Here is a 20,070-nt window from a genome sequence, read left to right on the forward strand (position 1 = left end):
AATTCCCTTTATGCAGCCATTTCCCTGCTGATAAATCTGAGTGTCAAAAATGCAACATGTGACAAGGAGCCTTCTAAACAAAACACATGCAAATAATTCTGAATGCAGGATACTTCGGGTCGAAACCCTGCATCAGGACTAGAGCAGATGAGATTCGACAATTCCTTTCCTCCCACAGATGTTGCTTGACCCACTGAGTTCTTCCAGCAGATTGTCTGTTGCTCCAGATTCCAGGATCTGCGGTCTCATGTCTACAATTTTTGTTTCCATCTTCATATGGTATAGGTGCATATTACTTCTAGTGGTAATCTTTTACTAGGCCCCACAAACTCAGTTGCTCACAAAAATTTGAATCCTACAAATCTGAAATTTAAATCGAAGATGCTGGTAACATTTAAGTAGGTCACCCAGCATGTGGACAGAAAGAAAGGTAAGACTTCTGGACAATGACCCTTCATCAGAACTGTTTCTCTCTTCATTGATTCTGCTTTATTCTCCAAGAACAACATAGAATATTACAGCACAGTACGGGCCCTTCAGCCCATGATGTTGTGCCGACATTTTATCCTACTTTATTACCTATCTAACCCTTCCCTCCCACATAGCCCTCCATTTCTCAATCATTCATGTGGGAGGAATTTTCAGCATTTTTCATGGTTCACATTTCTCCAACCTCAGTCTTTGAAGAGTAACACTAACTGTGCTAACATGTTGTTTTTCCATTTTCCAAGCAGAACCCCAAAGGCAGAGTTCCCCCTGCCCCCACCCCCCAACAGCTGAGATGAGACTCCCCACAAAGGACTCAGAGAGGAGGCTGTCATTCCACTCCCTGGTAGTAGACATGAACCCAGTTCAAGTCAAAGGCAATATACCACAGTGTGCCAACTGACACTTGGAAATTTAAGATTCGTGAACCTTTATAACTGGGAATTTTGTTCTAGATTAAAGCGAATTTCACTGCAATTCCTACTAGTCTAATTTCCCTGAGATTTAAATGTCACCGCAATCAAAACTGAATTTTATCACTAAAATGACAATCCAAACAAGTTAAACTGAGAGACCACATTCACCCCAGAAGAGAATGATTCACTGAACAGATGACAGTTGACAAATCATAGTAAATTCTGGCAAGCAGAAATTACAGCTTTGCACGAAATTGCAGGATTTTCTCATTAAAAACAACACCCAACTTAAACCCCCTCCAAAGTGAAATAGTGGATAAGAAACAGAGAATCATGCCATAAAAATCAACAAACATTTTCTAATTGATTAGGTCAATTAACCCATTGCAAGTCTGCAGAGTATTCCAGCTTAGGGCTGTTACAGTGCACTTCTAGGAATGAAGTCTAAAAGTTTTAACATTGCTGGCTTGCCTATATTAAAATAGATATAATTCACACAGATGTGGGGAGGAATCCATGACAACAAATTTAAGATTTATCTAATTTCACTTGGTGGCTGCCCAATTAAATCCAATCACAACACACAGGCAGTTTTAAAAGCTAGTTACAATTTTGGTCGTTGGATATTTTGTCCCCAGCCTGAAAATATACGTATGAAAACAGTTTAAGAAAATGTTCAGTGTACCTAAAAGTAGTGTACGATGTATGCAGCTACAGGCATGTTTCCTGTTGAGTTTGAATCTGATTGTCAGTTTAAATCAAGAAATGTTGGGCAAATATATGTGTCTGAACAAAGCCTAATCCTCTTGTCTCCTACAATTATCACTTAGGTGATACAAAGATGAAAAACTGCTTGGAACACAAATTGTCAGGTTGATTCTGCTTCCACAGTTGTAATAATTACAAGAATTTCTGTGCAGGTAAAATATTCATCTAACAGCAGTAGAGACTGCAACATCTTTTCCTTCTGCAGGATGCTGGACAAAGTGTGGGAGTCTGTAGTTTTTTTTTTGAAAGCTTGGGGCTGGTGATTTAGATTCACATGAATGAAAACATTTTGTATGGAACGTACAGCAATTCACACAGATTCTGTGAGGCATCTCCTGCCACTTTGCAAGTAACACCTTTTGGAATCCTGCTAAAATTACGGTACAAGTTTTTGACATGATAAACCTGAAACCAGAGAAAACTAATTTTAAGATTTCAAAGGAATGTGCCACAATTATCATCACCATTGGCCTACTGCGAATTCAAAAAACTGCGTAAGACTGCAAAGATATGACAAATCGGCTGCTTAAATATGAACTTCTCATTCTTCTAAGTTGCTGTTTTTCAAATTAACACACTTAGTTTCACAGTGTTATATTAACACTCCATAGATTTTTTTAAAAAAGCTCCAAACAGCAAAATTTCAAACCACTCAGTTCAATAATAAAGCCAAAAACTTACTTATAAACCCTTGGACAAAGGTTGGTGGATTTGGCCGAGTCTGCACCTGTTCACTATTAGTTTCCTGCTGAGAAAATGGAAAACCTAATCATTAGTGGATTTGGACTGGTGCAAAACCAGTTTACACACATTCAAACGTAGATTCAAAAATAATATGTCATTATATCCCCACATTAAGGATTGCTCTTATGCACTGCTTGGTTTATCTCCAATCTAATTATTTCTGTTTAACACCATCTTTATCTTTTGTCCCTTTGTTTCCCACCCCCACCCCCCCATGGCTGCAACATACTTTTGCTTTATCACTATACAACGCTTAGCAGTAAGAATGAGAATGAAGTTATGGGTATAGTCTCTGCTCTGTATGATACCTCGAATTATGTATTCAATATCCGTCTTTCTTATAAAGAGGTCCAGGGTATAGAGGTCCGTGGAAAGCAACAGAGGAGGACAAAAATGAGAAAGGGAAGAATTTGTGAGAGAAGTTTACTGAGAGAAAAGGTGGAGCGATGGACATCAGGCCAGTAGGAATTTGGATTGGGAAGTTGGGACAGGCATGCACCATGGCTAGAAACAGACAAGGTGCAGAGTTTGGATTGTGAAAAGGCATAGATGGGCAATGGACTGACAGGTAATGAAACAATGGCTGAACACTTGAACAACAAAGGTTTATGGCTCAAGAGAATTGGAGTCTGGGAATCCTTTGTGAGATCCTGAACTTAGTCTAGTCTAGAAAGAGTTCAAGATTGCCGTGGCTTTGGCAACACCAAAAGACAAACAAAGATAGAAAGAGCAAACGAGAATAGTGTCTCTGAGAGAGTAGAAAGCACAAAACACTAAAGAACCGAATACACACTGTGTATGCACCAGTACAATAGGCTGGAGTGTGGAAGTCTGCGGGGAAGGAATCCAGTTAAGGACTGGATTGTGGGACAATTTACTGGAAGTTAGAGAACATATAGAGAAAATGGAGGCTGGAAGCTGCCCAAGTACCCACTAGTGGGTCCCATGTATCTGGGAATGGGAAAATATGTCAGAATTCAGACATAAATAAAACAGTACAAAGTGGTGAACAAGACGCTCTGCAGACAAATCACAGCTAAAGATGTCGTAAGCATAATTTTTGAAATGGCTATAAGCATCTAGCTCTGGAGGCAAGTGACCAACACATAAGAGCTCTGGTGTCCAAGCTTTAAAGTGGCTGGTGCTTTAGATAAATGAAACCAATCCAACTCCAGCCATTACTGATTTGGGCCTTACAAATTTGGCAGAACTTGATTAACTTAAAGGTGGACACTTAATAAATCTTCAGATAGATGAAATCTTCAAAATGTTTATTTTGTGTAATACTGTCAGTGGGTCAAAAAGATTTCCAGGTAATTCTTTATTGCTTCCATGTTTATCAGTCTTAATATACACTTCGGTTTAAGGAAATGGCTACATTACTTTTCTCAGTGAAAAGGGGAACCACCTGAAAGACACAGCAGCTTCATCAGAGAAATGAGTTTGAGCCAAACTGAAGGGAAATAATTTCCTCTCAACTAAGATTAATAAATTAATTTGGGCAACCTTACTAAAAGATCAGTGTCCCTGATTTAATGCAAATCAATAATATAATTTAAAGGCTACAAGAATGGCTATTAAGTGACATTGTTGGGTACAGGATGGAGGGAAGTATTGTCTACATTTGCCCTGTAGAGAGCTTAATGGTAAATTTGCAACCCAAAAGTGGGAAAATATTCCATTCCTCACCAGTAACATTTACTTTGAACAAAAATGGAAATTGCTAACCAGGCTAACATCTGGTACTAAAATTTACTCCAATTAAAGTGGAGTTTATACTTGCAGTCTTGTGTCAAGTTTCTGAACCCTAGAATTTCATTTATTTGAGAAGATTTTTTACTCACAGCTTTAGTCCACCCATCCGTACATTTCCACCTCCAACCTTTCCTTCTTCTTTCACTTCTAATTCTTGCTCTTTGTTTCTACCACACAAACTGAATATAAAGCTTAATACTGAGCTATAAGCAAAAAATTGGGTAAAGTCCCTCTTGCTGCTGCTGAATTTTTATCCAGTTCCTTCTTGGTTTTCTGACTGGGTCCTTTAATAAACATGCTTCCCACCCCTCCCCCCCTCACCAACATACATTGGTTTCTCCATTCCAAATGCTTCCAACTGTGGAATCTCAGAGATCCCACTTTTTGGCTCCAAATTGACAGTTTATAAAACATGGCTCAGGGCAGCATTCCCCAAATTCAATTTTTCGATCAAGGAGGAAGCAATAATATTTAATATATAAGCATGCAAATGACCAAAGCTGGTTTAATCTCCAGTGAAAAACAGAATCTAAAGGTACATTAGGTGGCCAGAGTTAGGGCAAGCATGGTTTCATTTATCCACAAATCTTACGTTCTCCTCAAAGTAATACTGAATTTTTGAATTGGGAAATAAACAAAAACCAAGTAAAGTCCTGAACACAAAAGATAAGGAATGGAAAAGGAAGCATTAAATCCCTTTATACATTTTAACATGTAAACATATTCAGGACTAAATCAAGTTATGCAATTCAAACGCACGGCTATTTTACAGTATGCATGTGGAATGATATCAAGTTTTGTTAAAACACTGAAGCAATGTGCTTTCAGATGTTGGAGCTTTAGCAATACTTATTTGGTAAAGTGGCCACTGGCAATTCCTATGGTGCCCTGGAATGATTCACCCTGAAATCTTCTTTCAATATAGTACCTTGGCTGAGGGAAAGGCAGTGGGTGAAGGTAATGTGATTGCTGGGGATAAAGGAACCCGAAGGAATATAAGCATAAATATCATGTTTCGGATGAAAAGGAAATGCAATTCATTTTTTAATTCTTCATCCTCCCATCATCTCTCCACCAACCTCCTACCAATACTTCCCAAAACACCTTTATGAGGATGACAATTCTTTGATGACTCATTGCTCTGCATTGTTGAAAAAAATGTGAACAACAAAAAAGTGAATTCAGAGTCATAAATAGATGGCACCATATGTTCTTGTGCCTATTCCACCTATTTTCTTATTTTATTAGTCTCGTTTTTTTATTGCTTACTCTTTCTCTGTACCTAATATATGACTACTAAAAACATCAGAAGATCGACTTGAGCGAATTTTTAAAAGAGTCTGACATACCTGACTGTTTCCAGGTGGCAATTTAGTCTGCGCCTCATTTGTTCCTGGAGCTCCAGCCAACCTCTGCGCTAGTAATGAAACCTGCTGCCTGAACAGCCATAAAAAATTGATTAATCATGAACATCTGCCAAGTGACTTCTTAAAATTCAAAATTCTTCAAGCTGAAACCCATTTTTCACTGAAACGAATTTAATTTTCGATGATATAAAATATTTTCATTTGTATTAATCCTGCCCTTTATTATTTTGTATAGAATCAGCAAAAACCTACCTATTCATCCCTGGTGCTACAGTGATGTTCCCTTGTGCCATGACCTTTTTAATTCCCTTCAATGCCACCATTTTTGCTTTGGCAATGGGATCCATGATATCATCGGCTGCAAATTTATCCAAATCTACAAAGAGAGAGATTCTGGTAAAACCGTTCAAAATGTAGGTTCCTTAAAACTTTTCTTAGAAGCATTTTAATTTCAAAAATACTCGTACACCTTTTACACCACCATCCCTTTTATTCATCAGTAAACTTTTCCAAACAATAGCTAATATTGTGGAAAATTTTAGAATTGAATCCTTCATGAGAAGCAGCTAGCAGTTTTAAACACACAGTACTAAATAAATCATCAAGTCAAAAGCTCTCCAAACAAATAAACAGATGATGGGGGTGAAGAGAGGACAGAACTGTAGTTGTTTCATTGTGAAACTTGGCGTTTTGCATAATTTGGATTTTAAAAAGGGAATACAATTTTAACTGGGTTAGGATGACTTCAGCCCAAGTTTCAACTTGTGCAGTTGAAAAGTAGATTTGTAAGGCTTTGTATAACCTGCTCAAATTATGTATCCACTGGATGTGTCTTTGGCAAATCATATCAGAGATCATATTTCCCTCTCCAGGCATTAATCCTGGAGCCATCAAGCAAATTTAAATACAAAGTTGGCTGATATTCAAAATCTTTTCAAACTGTGCAACACACCAAGTTAAAATATGGATCAACATGTCCACAATCACATAGTGGACAGTTCTCATTAATTTCCTATTGATGTTTGTCAATATGTGAAAACACATGTAACTGCCCTACAACTGAGATAAAATGCTGCTTATATGATTAGATTCTAAATACATCTGATAAGAACAAAGGCCTACCAGATGGACAGAAGAGAGAAAGGAGGTGGTCAAAGTAAACTACCTACCCGGTAGGATCATCTTCATTATTCCATTGGTATTCATCCTTCACATACTGTAGGAGTAAAGCCTAACTTGATAGTTTGAGGAAACCACATGCTGGGTAATCACATGAAATTGTTGTCCAGGTGTTGCAGATAGGTGATGCTGCAGGTTATCTCACTTCCACATTGTATAAAACCTTAAAACTTGTACAACTGCACCCATTCATTCAAATCTGAAGCTAGTTAGCCAGAATGTTTAGTAAAAATAGAAAATGCAAGGGATACTCCCCAGGTCAAGCAGCATCTGTGGAGAGAAAAACAGAGTCAATGCTTCAGGTCAATGACCCTTTATCTGAACTGGCTTTCCCCAGTTCTGATGAAGAGTCACTGATCTGAAAAATTAACTCCATTTTGCTCTCTCTGCAGATGCTGCTTGACCTGTTGTGTATCCCCAGCAAATTTTTTTAATATAATTTCAGAAATCCAGCATCTTCAGATTTTTTGCTTTTCAATAACCAAAAAAATTATCTCCCCTTCCACCATCAAATATTTTCCTGCATGGATGAATGGAGCATACACCGATAACGAAGATTGCCTACTGGGCAAAGCCAACTATCATCTTCATGTACCTTCCTCCAAAAGGATAAAGTTCATACTCTCGTGATTTAGGGTGTGGAAAGCTTCGGCATAAAGAACGACAGCACGTGCTGTGATAATAATTTGCAAAAGTTGTTAACACTCTTGCCAGCTCAACTTAGTCATATTTAGTAAATTTGTAAGCAAGGTTTCCTGCATATTACTATAATATAAATTTGATTGGGAAATGCCCATGAAGCAGCCATAAATAACACTTTGACTTGCCATCTAGCATTCTTCCGTACAAAGTTAAAACAACATTTATACAATGCTTTTTCATTTTCCTCAAACATACCAGTTATTTTCACACAGACTATTAACACCTACATATGAAAACACAACAGTAATCTTTTGCATACAGCAAGAAGCAGCATAATAAATGATGTGTTATTCTCTCTTTGGTGGTACTGAGGGAAGAAATGTTATCAGATTCAATTGAACTTGTAACAATGCACTCAAATATCCATTTTGCTGTTCTGTTTAGTCATCATTGTTACATGCAGTTCCCGGGTTATGAACGCCCGACTTATGGACACCTACATAAACAAATGAGCCCCCATAATATTAAATTCAAAAGTCCGACATACATACATTTGTTCCTATGAACAGCAGAATTAGTTTCCTCTCTCTCCACTTTTAGTATTTATTCTTTCTTATCAGTCTTATGTACTTTTGATGCGATTCATTACAATACCATGGAAGCATGGTTAACAGAGTGATTTTTGTGAATAATGGATGTGTTTGTTACCTGGGGAGGTCTGTATTTGTTTTCACAGTTCATCTACTGTGAACTGAAATAATTACTAACAGTGCCAATTTAAATGCAAGGATGAAACTCTTGCACCAAAATATTCCTGGTTGCAGATACAAAGATACATCAATTGATCTAATGTGACACAGTGAAAGCCTAATTTTGCACAAGTCTCTCCTCATAATTTTAAGGTGAATTATTCTGATTACCAGTCTATTATGTCATAATATTCTACTTTTGAGTTGCATCTGTAAATCGTGTTAGACTTTCATTGGATTAAAAACAAAGCATCCATGGAGCTTTGTAGAAAAATTCTTTTAAATACTGATACCCATGATCTTGAAAACACAACTGGAAAATATGATGAAAACAGATTCAACTGAAATCCACTGGATGCATATTTTAAAATGAAACATTTGCAGGGATATGGGGAAAGTGTAGGGGAGCACGATTAATTGGATACTTCTTTCGAAGAGACATCAGAGATTGCATGGGAAAAACGCTTTCTTTTGTGCTCCATGACACGAGAGGAAAGCTCTTTTAGGGCGCGGTGGGCAAAGGAACTGTCCACGGATTTGAGGATGTTCTTGAGAGTGGGGATCTCTGTGGATCCAATCCATCCTAGGTGAGATTGTGGTTGCCCACCAGGTTCTCTGTGAAAATACTGCATAAAGACATTTCTAACTTTTTTTTATTGCCTTTGCTCTTTTTTCCTCTTTCTCAATACCCTGTGGCGTGGATAAGTAAATGACAATGGAGAAGTAAAGGTGATTGCTGGAGTCTTCAGTCACAAGCCAACATATGCACAGAATGAGCCACTGGTTGTGCTGACATTCTAAGGCCACAGTGCAACCTAACAACTCATGTAAATTAGTAGACCTGTTCAGGATCTTCTCTGCTCATCATAAATAGGCAGTGGGTTCAGAAAGATGCTCTATAAACAGCTTGCCTAAAAACTGTAGCCAGCCAGACTATTCATACCAGTAGTCAAAACAAGTTCATACCCTTGACTGTCATGATCCAGGAGATTAGAACTCCTATGGAGTTGAGAGGAACTGCTCTTATTTTCAGAGAACTATCCAGATACAGCACTAATATTGCCTAATCAACAAGTCAAGACTCTCTGATGAAAAAACATGACACTACGTATTATCTTCTCTTAGAAGGGCAAATCAGCCAATGATCACCAAATGCTTGGTGTGAGAGTTTTGCTCAAGTCTTTGTTGGTTATTCATTCAGCACAAAGCATGGCAGTATAAACAAAAGTGGCTTGACTCTATATTTCACTCAAAATCTTGTCATGCCTGCGATGAATACAAAGATGAAGTTAAGAGAAACTTCCACTCTCAATGATCAAAATTATCCTTATGGGGGATTTCGACACAAGATTTTTGGCCAAGGTGCACATTGTGTTGGGACAGTCACCTCTAGCAGCTTTTTTTGCTTCAGTAAATAAGCTAAATATGGACTAGTTATCAGCAATGTACTTGGGGAGAAAGATAAACATAATGGTGCATTCAAAATCAAAGTACTGGCATTTAATGGATTGCCATTTAGTTCGATCAAGGGATCATCAGGATGTTCTAATTGGTAGGGTCCTGCATGGTGATGACGACTGTTGGACTAAACCCAGACCTATCGGGACAAAGCTACTTTTTATTTAAGTATTGCAAATACCATAAGAGAGGGAGAAATCAAGTGTAAAACCTTGAGAGACTGAGGTTGCAAGAAGGGAATACCAAGAATGCCAAGGAAAACCCCTCTCATCAAACACAACTGGACAAAGCATGATGATAAATGAGAGATACAGAAAGGTATTTTCATGTCAGTTTGCCAGCAAACTATCCACTTTTCCAGAGAGGGGAAAAAAGCACAGAATCAAAATTTAAGATTACTGGAAACCAACTAGTTCTTCACATCGATGACAGGCAAAAAGAACTCTTTAGACCATAGATTCATAGAGTGATACAGCATGGAAACAGGCCCTTTGGGCCACTGAGTCCATACCAACCATCAAACACCCACTTACACCAAAACTCTGCTAATCCCATTTTATTTTCCCCACATTCCCATCAACTTCCCCCAGATTCTACCCCTCACCGACACATTGGGGGCAATTTACAGCAGCCAATTAACCTACCAACCTACATGTCTTTGGGATGTGGGAGGAAACTGGAGCACCGAAAGGAAATCCATGCAGTCACAGGGAGAAAATGCAAATTCCACACTGACAGTGCCCAAGGTCAGGATCAAACCTGGGTCACTGAAGCTGTGAGTCAGTGGTTCTATTAGCCACGCCATTGTGGTGCTCCACTTCCCAGCACCCAGTCTGTCAGCTCTGACACATTAAGTGTACCCCCCCCGCCCCCCCCCCCGCATTTTATAATTGCAATGAAGGTTTCTGCCATGACCATTTTTGTTTGGAAGAGCAGAAACTCACCCCACCACCGTGTGGGGTGAAAGAAAACTTTAAAATCCTTTCTAAACCCGCTATCAGTCACCTTAACTATAGGAATCATGATTAAGAAATTATTAGTCATAATTTTTTTCTTTAAAAAGTTCTCTACCAAGGGAAATTGGTCCTTCCTATTTATCCTTTCTAGACATCTCAATTGCGACTGAGCCAATTTTTTTTAATCCAATGCCACTGTCCCCATCAGTCTGTGGAACTTTGTCAAACTGATTGCTATAACCCATACAGACCATATCAACTCCATCAAATACTTCTATTACTGCACAAAAAAAAAATTAAATTAGTCAGGCATGACTTTCTTGAATAAATCTATGCTGACTGCAAGTGATTTAGATTCTTCCTCAAAATTTCCTTCAATAACACATCCACCAGATGTGAGGCTGACTGGCCTATAATTACTCATTCTACCTCTTGCTCGATTTTTGAATGAGTCTGGTTCACAACAATGAACAGATATTTAAATACCTGATCAGTTGTGAGCTTTGAACATTTGCTAATTGGCAGAAAAGTCTCAACCTGTGGGCGAAGACAGAATACTTCTATCAAAAGCAATTCCAGCACGAATTTCATTTAAAGAAAAATAATTGGCAGATAAAATATTAAGAAAGCCAAGACTAAGTTGATCATGAGACAACAATTTTTCAGCGCATTCAAAGAGTAATCAAGCAGAGATATAATAAACCTGTGGAGCTTAACACACAATGAATCTGTCTGACCCTTTTCATCAAGCAAAAGTCTTCTGAATTTGACAGTCTACTACCAGGTGCATAAATTAAAAGCCCATGGTATTGGAGAAAGTGCATCAGAATGGATTGAAAACTGGACCTCTCACAGAGTTGGAATAAATGGGCCCTTTTCAGACTGGAAGGCAGCAACTAGTGGAGTACCACAGGGTTCAGTTCTTGCCCCACAATTGCTAATTATTTACATTATTGACCTGGAGGAAGGACATGTTGTGATGATAATACTGTGATTCTGCAATGGGATATAGATAGATAGACATGAGTGGGAAGAGGATTGGCAATTGGAGTTTATCGTGGGGAAGAGTGAGATCATGCACTTTGGTAAAGGGAAATCAAAAGGCAGATTATCTAAATGGAGAGACTGAAAGTGGGTAAAGTTCAGTTGGGTCCAGGTGTTCTAGTGCATCAATCACAAAGTTAGCAGGCAGTACAAGTAGTTGAGAAGGCAAACAGCATTTTGGCTTTCATTGCGAAGGGACTGGCTTTTAAAAATAGGGAGGATTTGTTGCAATTGTAGAGGGAGTTGGCGAGGCCTCACATGGAATACTGCATAGTTTTGGTCCTCTTACCTAAATTGAGGATAGATCGAGGAATGGAAAAATGGCAAAGAAGAAGAGTTGAGGCCAGCACCGGTCAGCCATGATCATATTAAATGGTGAGGCAAGCTCGAAGCACCTGATGGCCTACTCCTGCTATTATTTTCCCGTGCTCAGGTTTTTGTACCTGCGCTTGGTTCTAGTGGCAACTTGGTCTCCAAAGCCAATATTAGATTGGCAAAGCCCAGGACAACAAATGGCAGGACAGCATCAGGAAATGCTTCAAGAGGTGGTTAAGCCACCTTCCTGGGCCTGCAGACAATTCTCAAAAACTTTCAATGTTTCTGACATTCAAAAATAATAACTAGCTGTAAAAAACTATGTCAGAAAAATTCAACTAGAAAATGAAATATTAGATACATTGAAGAAAATCAAATATATTTAACCAAATTAATTCAACTAAAAGCAAATTATTTCAAACTTACCAAACACCCTCAGGTCCATGGATGGGATCAATGACCCTGCATCAGGTCTAACCTGGTGCAGATTTAGTGGAAAGATTTCCCAGTTTAACTCCTGGAAAAATGCAGGAAGTTGGCATTCAGACAGCAGAATGGCAATGGGTAGAAGCTCTCAGGAAGTTCAAAACTTCAGCATTTGGATGAATGGCCCTCAAAAGCATTTCAGATTGGCAATCTATCCTTTCCGCAAAGTAAAAATTATGCGGCGAAGTAATAAGGCAGCTGGATCAGATGGAAGCTGAGATATTTAAGTGTGAGAGTGAAGTATGATTCCAACAATCCCCATCTACTTCTGCGAAGGATTTGCTGGAAGGAAATCCCAAGTTCACAAAGCAACAAAACGCTTAGCCAACTATTGAAAAAGGTGAAACATCAGATTGTAGCATTAGTCTGCTTTCAATAGTAGGCTGAACTATTTAGAATTCTGCTTTAACAATGGCTTACACTCTCAAATATTCCTCCAGAAGCCGTAGATTAAGGGAGGGAGACTGGTTGCTTAGTATTTTCTAGTCCCCAGCTGCAAGTGGTACCAAGGGCTGTAATGTGAACTATATAAGGTATTTCATGATATTGCTAAGGTTTACAATTTAGTGAAAGAGTGCTCCATGGAAAAATTGGTTGTCCAAAGTTGTCTCAATTGTCAGACAACTTAATGACAATAACAATTTTTCAAGATTATCAAGTCTTCTGAAACAATTCAGAACTCAAACAACGGTCTACTCTGTTACATTAACATTGTATTCTTGCAGTTACATTGAACTAATTAGCACAGAAACAAGCCATTCAATCCAACAGGTCTACACCAATGAACTTATGTCACACGCCTCCTCCCACTCGACATCACGTTACAACCTCTGCACATCATTCTATTCTTTCTCACTCTTTTTAAAACTATTAAACAAAGCCACTTAACTGTATTGATGCTTCAATCTGAGGTTCCCACCTATTTTAAGAAGATCACTATCACCCCAATGCCTGAGAAAAACAAGGTAACATGCCTTAATGACTTCCGACCGGTGGCTTTGACATCCACCATCATGAAGTGCTTAGAGAGGCTGATCATGGCACACATTAACTCCAGCCTCACAGACAACCTCGACCCACTGCAATTCGCCCACCGCCAAAACAGGTCTACAGTGGACGACATTTCCCTGGCCCTACTCTCATCGCTGGAGCATCTGGACAGTAAAGACACCTATAGACTATTGTTTATTGACTACAGCTCTGCCTTCAATACTATAATTCCAAGCAAACTCATCACCAAACTCCAAGACATAGCATTCAACACCTCCCTCTGCAACTGGATCCTTCCTTGACTTCCTGACCAACAGACCACAATCAGTGAGGATAGGCAGCAATACCTCCAGCACAATTATTCTCAACACTGGTGCCCCACAAGGCCGAGTCCTCGGCCCTCTACTCCCTATATACTCTCAACTGTGTGGCCAGATTCTGCTCTAACTCCATCCACAAGTTTGCAGATGATACCACTGTAGTAGGCCATATCTCAAACAATGATGGATCAGAGTACAGGAAGGAGATAGAGTTTAGTGCAATGGCATCACAACAACAACCTTTCCCTCAATGTCAACAAAAGAGCTGGTCATTGACTTCAGGAAAGGGGGCGGTGTACATGCACCCGTCTATGTCAATGGTGCTGAGGTCGAGAGCTTCAAGTCCCAAGGAGTGAACATCACCAAAAGCCTGTCCTGGTCCAACCAGGTATAAGCCGCAGCCAAGAAAGCTCACCAGCACCTCTACTTCCTCAGAAGGCTGAAGAAATTTGGCATGTCCCCTTTGACACTCACCAACTTTTATCAATGCACCATAGAAAGGATCCTACCCGGATGCATCACGGCTTGGTATGGCAACTGCTCTGCCCGGGACTTCAAGAAACTGCAAAGAATTGCAGACACAGCCCAGCACATCACGGAAACCAGCCTCCCCTCCATGGACTCTGTCTATACCTCTCGCTGCCTTGGTGAAGCAGCCAGCATAATCAAAGACCCCACCCACTCAGGTCATTCTCTCTTCTCATCAGGCAGAAGATACAGGTGCCTCAGGACACATATCACCAGGCTCAAGGACAGCTTCTATCCCACTGTGATAAGACTATTGAACGGTTTCCTTATGTGACAAGATGGACTCTTGACCTCACAATCTACATTGTTATGACCCTGCACCTTATTGTCTACCTGCCAAGCACTTCCCTGTAGCGGTGACACTTTACTCTGTATTCTGTTATTGTTTTTACCTTGTACTACCTCAATGCACTGCGTAATGAATTGATCCGTATGAACGGTACGCAAGACAAGTTTTTCCACTGTACCTCGGTAAAAGTGACAATAATAAACCAATACCAACTACTCTCTTTGGTAGCAAGTTCCAGATTCTAACACTACCTAGTGAAGAACCTGGTCCAGAATTCCTTACTGGATTTATTGGCAACTATCACGTTCATGGTCTTCAGGTTTGGAATCTCCAAATGGAATCATTGTCTCGATATCTACCAATTGAATTCCTTCATAATTTTAAAAGCATCCCAGCTTAGAAGAGAGCCCCAGTCTATCAAGCCCTTCTCTGATATTTGTACCCTTTCAGTTCCAGTAGCACCCTTGAAAATGTTAATTGCATTTTCTTCAATATTTGTATATTCTTCTTGCATCAGGAAGCCCAGAGCAGTGTACAGCATAGCATGTTAACTAAGGTAATAACACGACTTCTGTTTTCTTTTTAACAAATGAACCACAGTGCTTTGTGTTTTGAATGGCTTTGATAATCTGTTAACATCTTTGATTACTTGTGAACCTGTACCTGATCACTGTACACCACAACCCTATTATTTTCCAAGGATAGCCTTATTATGCTCAAAAATACCTCAACATATTTCTACTGAAATTCATTTCTCATTTACAAGTCTATCCTACAAGCTTGTTAACATTGTCATATTTTGACACCGTCCTCCTTGGTATTGACTTTATCAGTGGCAATATTGATAATCTATTTCCATTTCCGAACTCCCTTTCACCTTATTTAGGTCAAGGCAAGGGGAATCTTGCCCTTGTTCTGGATGGGAGGAGCAGGGACGAGAGAAGTGCTGGAAATGGACTAGATGCAAATTGAGAGCCCTTTCAAATATTCTTCTTAGGATGTCATTTGGGGTTGAAGATGATTTGCTTCTGCTCTGGTTATGTGGGTTGTAAGGTGAATGATGAGGCCAATGTGGAATCATAGACTCTTCTGCAGATTGCACAGGAGGTGCCCCATGTCAATTCTGGAGGAGCATAAACTACAGTCAACAGAAAAAATGAAGATACTTTGAAATTACTGGTGTGGAAGATTCAACAGAATTGAAAAAATGGAACAGAGTCCTTCAAGGAAGCAGAGTGCAAGGAGGGGCAGTCAAGATAGCCGTGGGATTTATTTTGGCCTTGGAATAGACAATGGTCACTAACCTATTTGCCGAGATGGAGATAGACAAGAAAGAACAAGGATGAATCAGAGGTGACCAAGTGGAAGTAAAAGCGGAGTAGAAATTTGTAGAAAAGGTGACAATACTTTTGAGCTTTCTATGAGGGCAGGAAACGGCACCAACATAGTATTCAATGCAAGAGGAAAGAATGGTAAGGGAGGGTGCCCGAGTAGCACTGAAACATGAAAAGTTCCATGTATCCCATAATAAAATGGGCATAATCTGGACCCATGCAGGTTCCCATAGTAACACATTCTATTTTGTTCTCATTCTTCTCCAATCCTCACATTTTCTTTCCCTTTCTCGATGACTTCTCCATTACAGGGTACAGGTTAGTGACCAATATCCACTACAAGTTCACAGATGTTTACAGCTATCTTTTCTCTGTGTCCTTCCACAGCTCAAGGACTGTTCCTTTCTCCAAATTTCTCCAGCTCTATTTCTAGTCTGATAACACCTTCCACAGTGATGTCAACTCTCAACTGTGTCTGCTACATCTGCCACACTTTTGCTCTCTCGGCCTCTCCTTCCACCCAGAACAAGGATAGCTTTTCCCTTTGTTCCAACCTTTCAACTGTAACAACCTCCACATCCAATAATACATGTCCTCTGTAATTTCTGCCATTGACAACAGGATGCCACCACCAGAAACATCTTTCTTCTCCACCCAGCAATCCAAAGGAATGCTGCCTCTGCGATACTCTGGTTCATCTACACCCAGTGCCTTTCTCATACACCTTCCCATGCAAAACTTGCCCTTCTACCTCTTGCCATTATTCGGGAACCCAAACACCTTTCCTGTGAAGCAGTAATTCACTTTCACTTTTCAGTATTTTAGTATAATTTAGTATATTGCATTTGTGCTCTTGATGCAAACTCTTACATACTGGATAAACCAAATGCAAATTGGATGGCTGCCTGGAGAACATCACCGCTTGGTATGCAAGGGTGACCCTGAGCTTCCAGTTGCCTGATATTTTAATTTTTCATCCCACTCTGACCTCTGCCTTTGACCTTTGAAACTGCTCCAATGATGCCCCAGCCTAAGCTTGGACACAGCACCTCTTCAAAAACTAAGCACATTACAGCCCTTGGCACTCAACCCCATGTTCAATGACTTCAGATAACCAGCACTTCCAGTTTGTATTAGAATTGGCCTGTTCTGAGCAAAAAACTCATTGACCTGTAATGGTCTGTAAAACTCCATGTTCAATTGCACTTAATAGCATTCTGCCGATCTACTCCTACTTCTTTAAAGAGTCCCACGTTTAGTTAAAGTATACTTTCCCCTTCTGAAATCCATGTTGACTCTGGTTTATTATATTTTCTGTCCCTACATGTTACAACTCCCTTGGTGGTCTCTTTTTCTTTGCCCCTGTTGAACACTGGGATAACACAAGCTGCTTGCCTGTCTTCTGCTATAAATTTCCTTTTGTATCGTATTTTTATTAGGGCTGTCAATTAATCAGTTAACAGAGGTAAAGGGAATTATTTAGAAATGAGTAGGTAAAATCAGTTGCCAGACACACATTTATCACTACAGATTCTGAGCCAAGCTAGCTGTTCATTCATCTGTATCCCAAAGGAAATGGGCCTGCCTTGTCTTAATATATCTACAGGAGACAATGCCTCAAGAAGGCAACATTCAAAGATCCCCACCATCCAGGCCATGCCATCTTCTCGTAGCTACCATCGGGCAGGAGGTACAGGAGCCTGAAGTCCTACACCACCAGGTTCAGGAACAGTTACCTCCCTTCAACAATTTGCTTCTTGAACCAACTGGCAAAACCCGAATCACCACTACAGTTCAGCAATATAATGATCACTCTGATCACTTTGCACTAAAATGGAGTTGTTTTTTTTCCCTTTGTTCCAATCATTTTTTTTCCCTTGTAAAAATTGCATATAATTTATGTTTTTCTTGTGAATGCTGCTTATCTGATGCTATGTGCCCGTGATGCTGCTGCAAGTAAGATTTTCATTGCACCTATGCATACGTGTACTTGTGCAGGTGACAATAAACTCGACTTTGACTTTGAGTTCAAACATACCAAGGACGAGTGATTTAATCCTGAACCTTCAACAGCAGGCAAGTCACTCCAGAACCATCTGATTCCCAGAGACCAGCATTTGATCATTTCCCACAACCCACCACACAGATCTTAAACAAGAACATTGAACAATACAGGGAAATTCCCAGTCCAAATGATATACTGGAAGCCATTTTTTGGAAAGGCTGGTTTGACCTTTGCAATTGTTCACAAGCTCAGGGAATGAGAAAGAAACAAATGTGTGCCCATGAAAAGGAGACTCCATCTAATCAAGACTAACAACTCCTGAAAGCATCCTAAACTACCTCTGAGTGTTTTCTTTCAAATTTATTATAGGGAAGTGGACACTATTGAAGGCCACTGTCTGTGGCCCATTTCTAATTTCCCGACATTTCAGTGGTTTGCTCAACCAAAGATTAGTTAAGAGTCAAGCAGATTGCTGTGGAGCCAAAATTACGCAGAGCCCAGACAGGATAAAGAGAGCAGATATCCCTTTCCTTAAGGACATTGGTGAAGCAGGCAGTAGCATGGCTGTTAAGTTATGTCAAGTAACCCAGAGGCCTGGTCTAATGATCCAGAGACCAGAGTTTAAACCCTACCATGGCAGTCGTGGAATTTAAACTCAGTTAATGATGTGCAATTTAAAAAGGGAGAAAAAAAAGCTAGTCTTAATAACATGAAGCTACTCGTTTGTCATACAGTATCTGGTTCATTAACATCCTTCAAGGTAGGAAATCTGCTGAAATAAAAACAGAAAATGCTGGAAACACTCAGCAAATCAGGCAGCACCTGTGGAAAGAAAAGCAGAGTTAACGCTTCAGATTAAAGACCAGTGGAAATCTGCCATCCGGTCATGCCTATATAGGATTCCAGACCCACCAGTGTGGTTGACTCTTAAGTCACTTAGCAAAGTACTCATTTCAAGGGAAGTTAACAATTGGCAATAAATGTTGGCCTTGCCAGTAATGCCATGATCCTGAAAAATGAATAAATCAAAAAAGATTAATATGACAATCCAATAGTTTTTCATTGCATCAGTCAGAGTAACAATTTCTTACCCATTCCATTCAATTAATTTAAATTAACTAAACTTAAAATCTATATTTGCCATGATGAGATCTGGAAAACTAGTGCTCTGGAAAATCAGCCCACACCATGAGCCAGTTAAGATAACCATTACACTACCATAACCCATCCATCACTTCTGAGTACTATTGGGATGGAAATGAAGACATTTGTATGTTATCTAAACTGGTGAAATGCCATACCTGGTGAAATCGTACGACTGAGTCATCAAGAACAAAAGACATATTTACATTTTGACAAAGTATAAATGAGCTCCAGCCCCCTTTTATTTGTTATGTCATGAAGTATCATCATCATGCCCAGATATACGCACACACCGTTTGCATTGTAATATGACCTGGAAACACTGGCCGAAATTTCAATCAACCAATTGATTAATTATATCAAGTTGCCTGCTCTTGTAACCAATGCTTTGAAGTGCCAGTCCCTATGCAAGTCTGCAAGACCAACGTCCTATGCAAAACTGCAAGACAGTTGCTCTCTGAACGTGCAACTGAAGTTACACTTTGGAAACTACAATAATGGCTTTTCTAATATACTCAAAACTTATTAAATAGCATTTTATCAGCAGCCACATCACTTTTAAAGAAGAGGATCATTAGGCCTCTGCATACTATAGATCGGTTGAATTGTTTAGAAAAAGTCCCCCAAAATATTTCCTCTTGGTTAGGCTGTAGCTTGGTTAACTTACACTTAACCAAGAATCCTGCCTGTGGACTGTGTGGGAGATCTCAGGAATATGGCCTTGATAAGCTAATAACCCAAAGCACTGGAGATCCTTTGCAATCACAGACGTAAAATCAGATACATCTTACATTGATTGTCATTTGTCACATCCTGCACTCGAGGTTTAGTACAGTGCATTTGTTTTTGAACAAAATATACGCAAGTAGATGCCTCATCCCTCTCAACTGGGGCATACTCATTCTTGTCCACAATGCTTACATTTTGTCTCATGTCTGACAGTCCTGCTACCACGATAGTGCCCTGAATGCTGCATTATCTTATGGCACCCTGGAGATGCATTTCAGAAATGGTGAATAATCTCAATACAGCTGCAAATTCCTGCAGGTAGTTCCAACGGATATGCAATACTCAGCAGTCCATAACCATTGAGAGC

General features: G+C 39.6%; 1 protein-coding gene across 1 annotated transcript in view; it reads right to left on the reverse strand.

Annotated features, from left to right (window-relative positions):
• Nucleotides 1-20,070, reverse strand: part of kmt2d (lysine (K)-specific methyltransferase 2D) — a 148,655-nt gene that overhangs the window by 40,027 nt on the left and 88,558 nt on the right. The window contains exons 36-38 of the mRNA XM_052009427.1: nt 5,789-5,912; nt 5,519-5,606; nt 2,352-2,418 (exon numbers count right to left, since the gene is read on the reverse strand). Of these exons, the coding sequence (XP_051865387.1) occupies nt 2,352-2,418; nt 5,519-5,606; nt 5,789-5,912 (279 nt within the window). The remainder of the gene's footprint in view (nt 1-2,351; nt 2,419-5,518; nt 5,607-5,788; nt 5,913-20,070) is intronic.

This window comes from Pristis pectinata, chromosome X (genome assembly GCF_009764475.1).
Source record: "Pristis pectinata isolate sPriPec2 chromosome X, sPriPec2.1.pri, whole genome shotgun sequence".
NCBI classification, from domain to species: Eukaryota; Metazoa; Chordata; class Chondrichthyes; order Rhinopristiformes; family Pristidae; genus Pristis; species Pristis pectinata.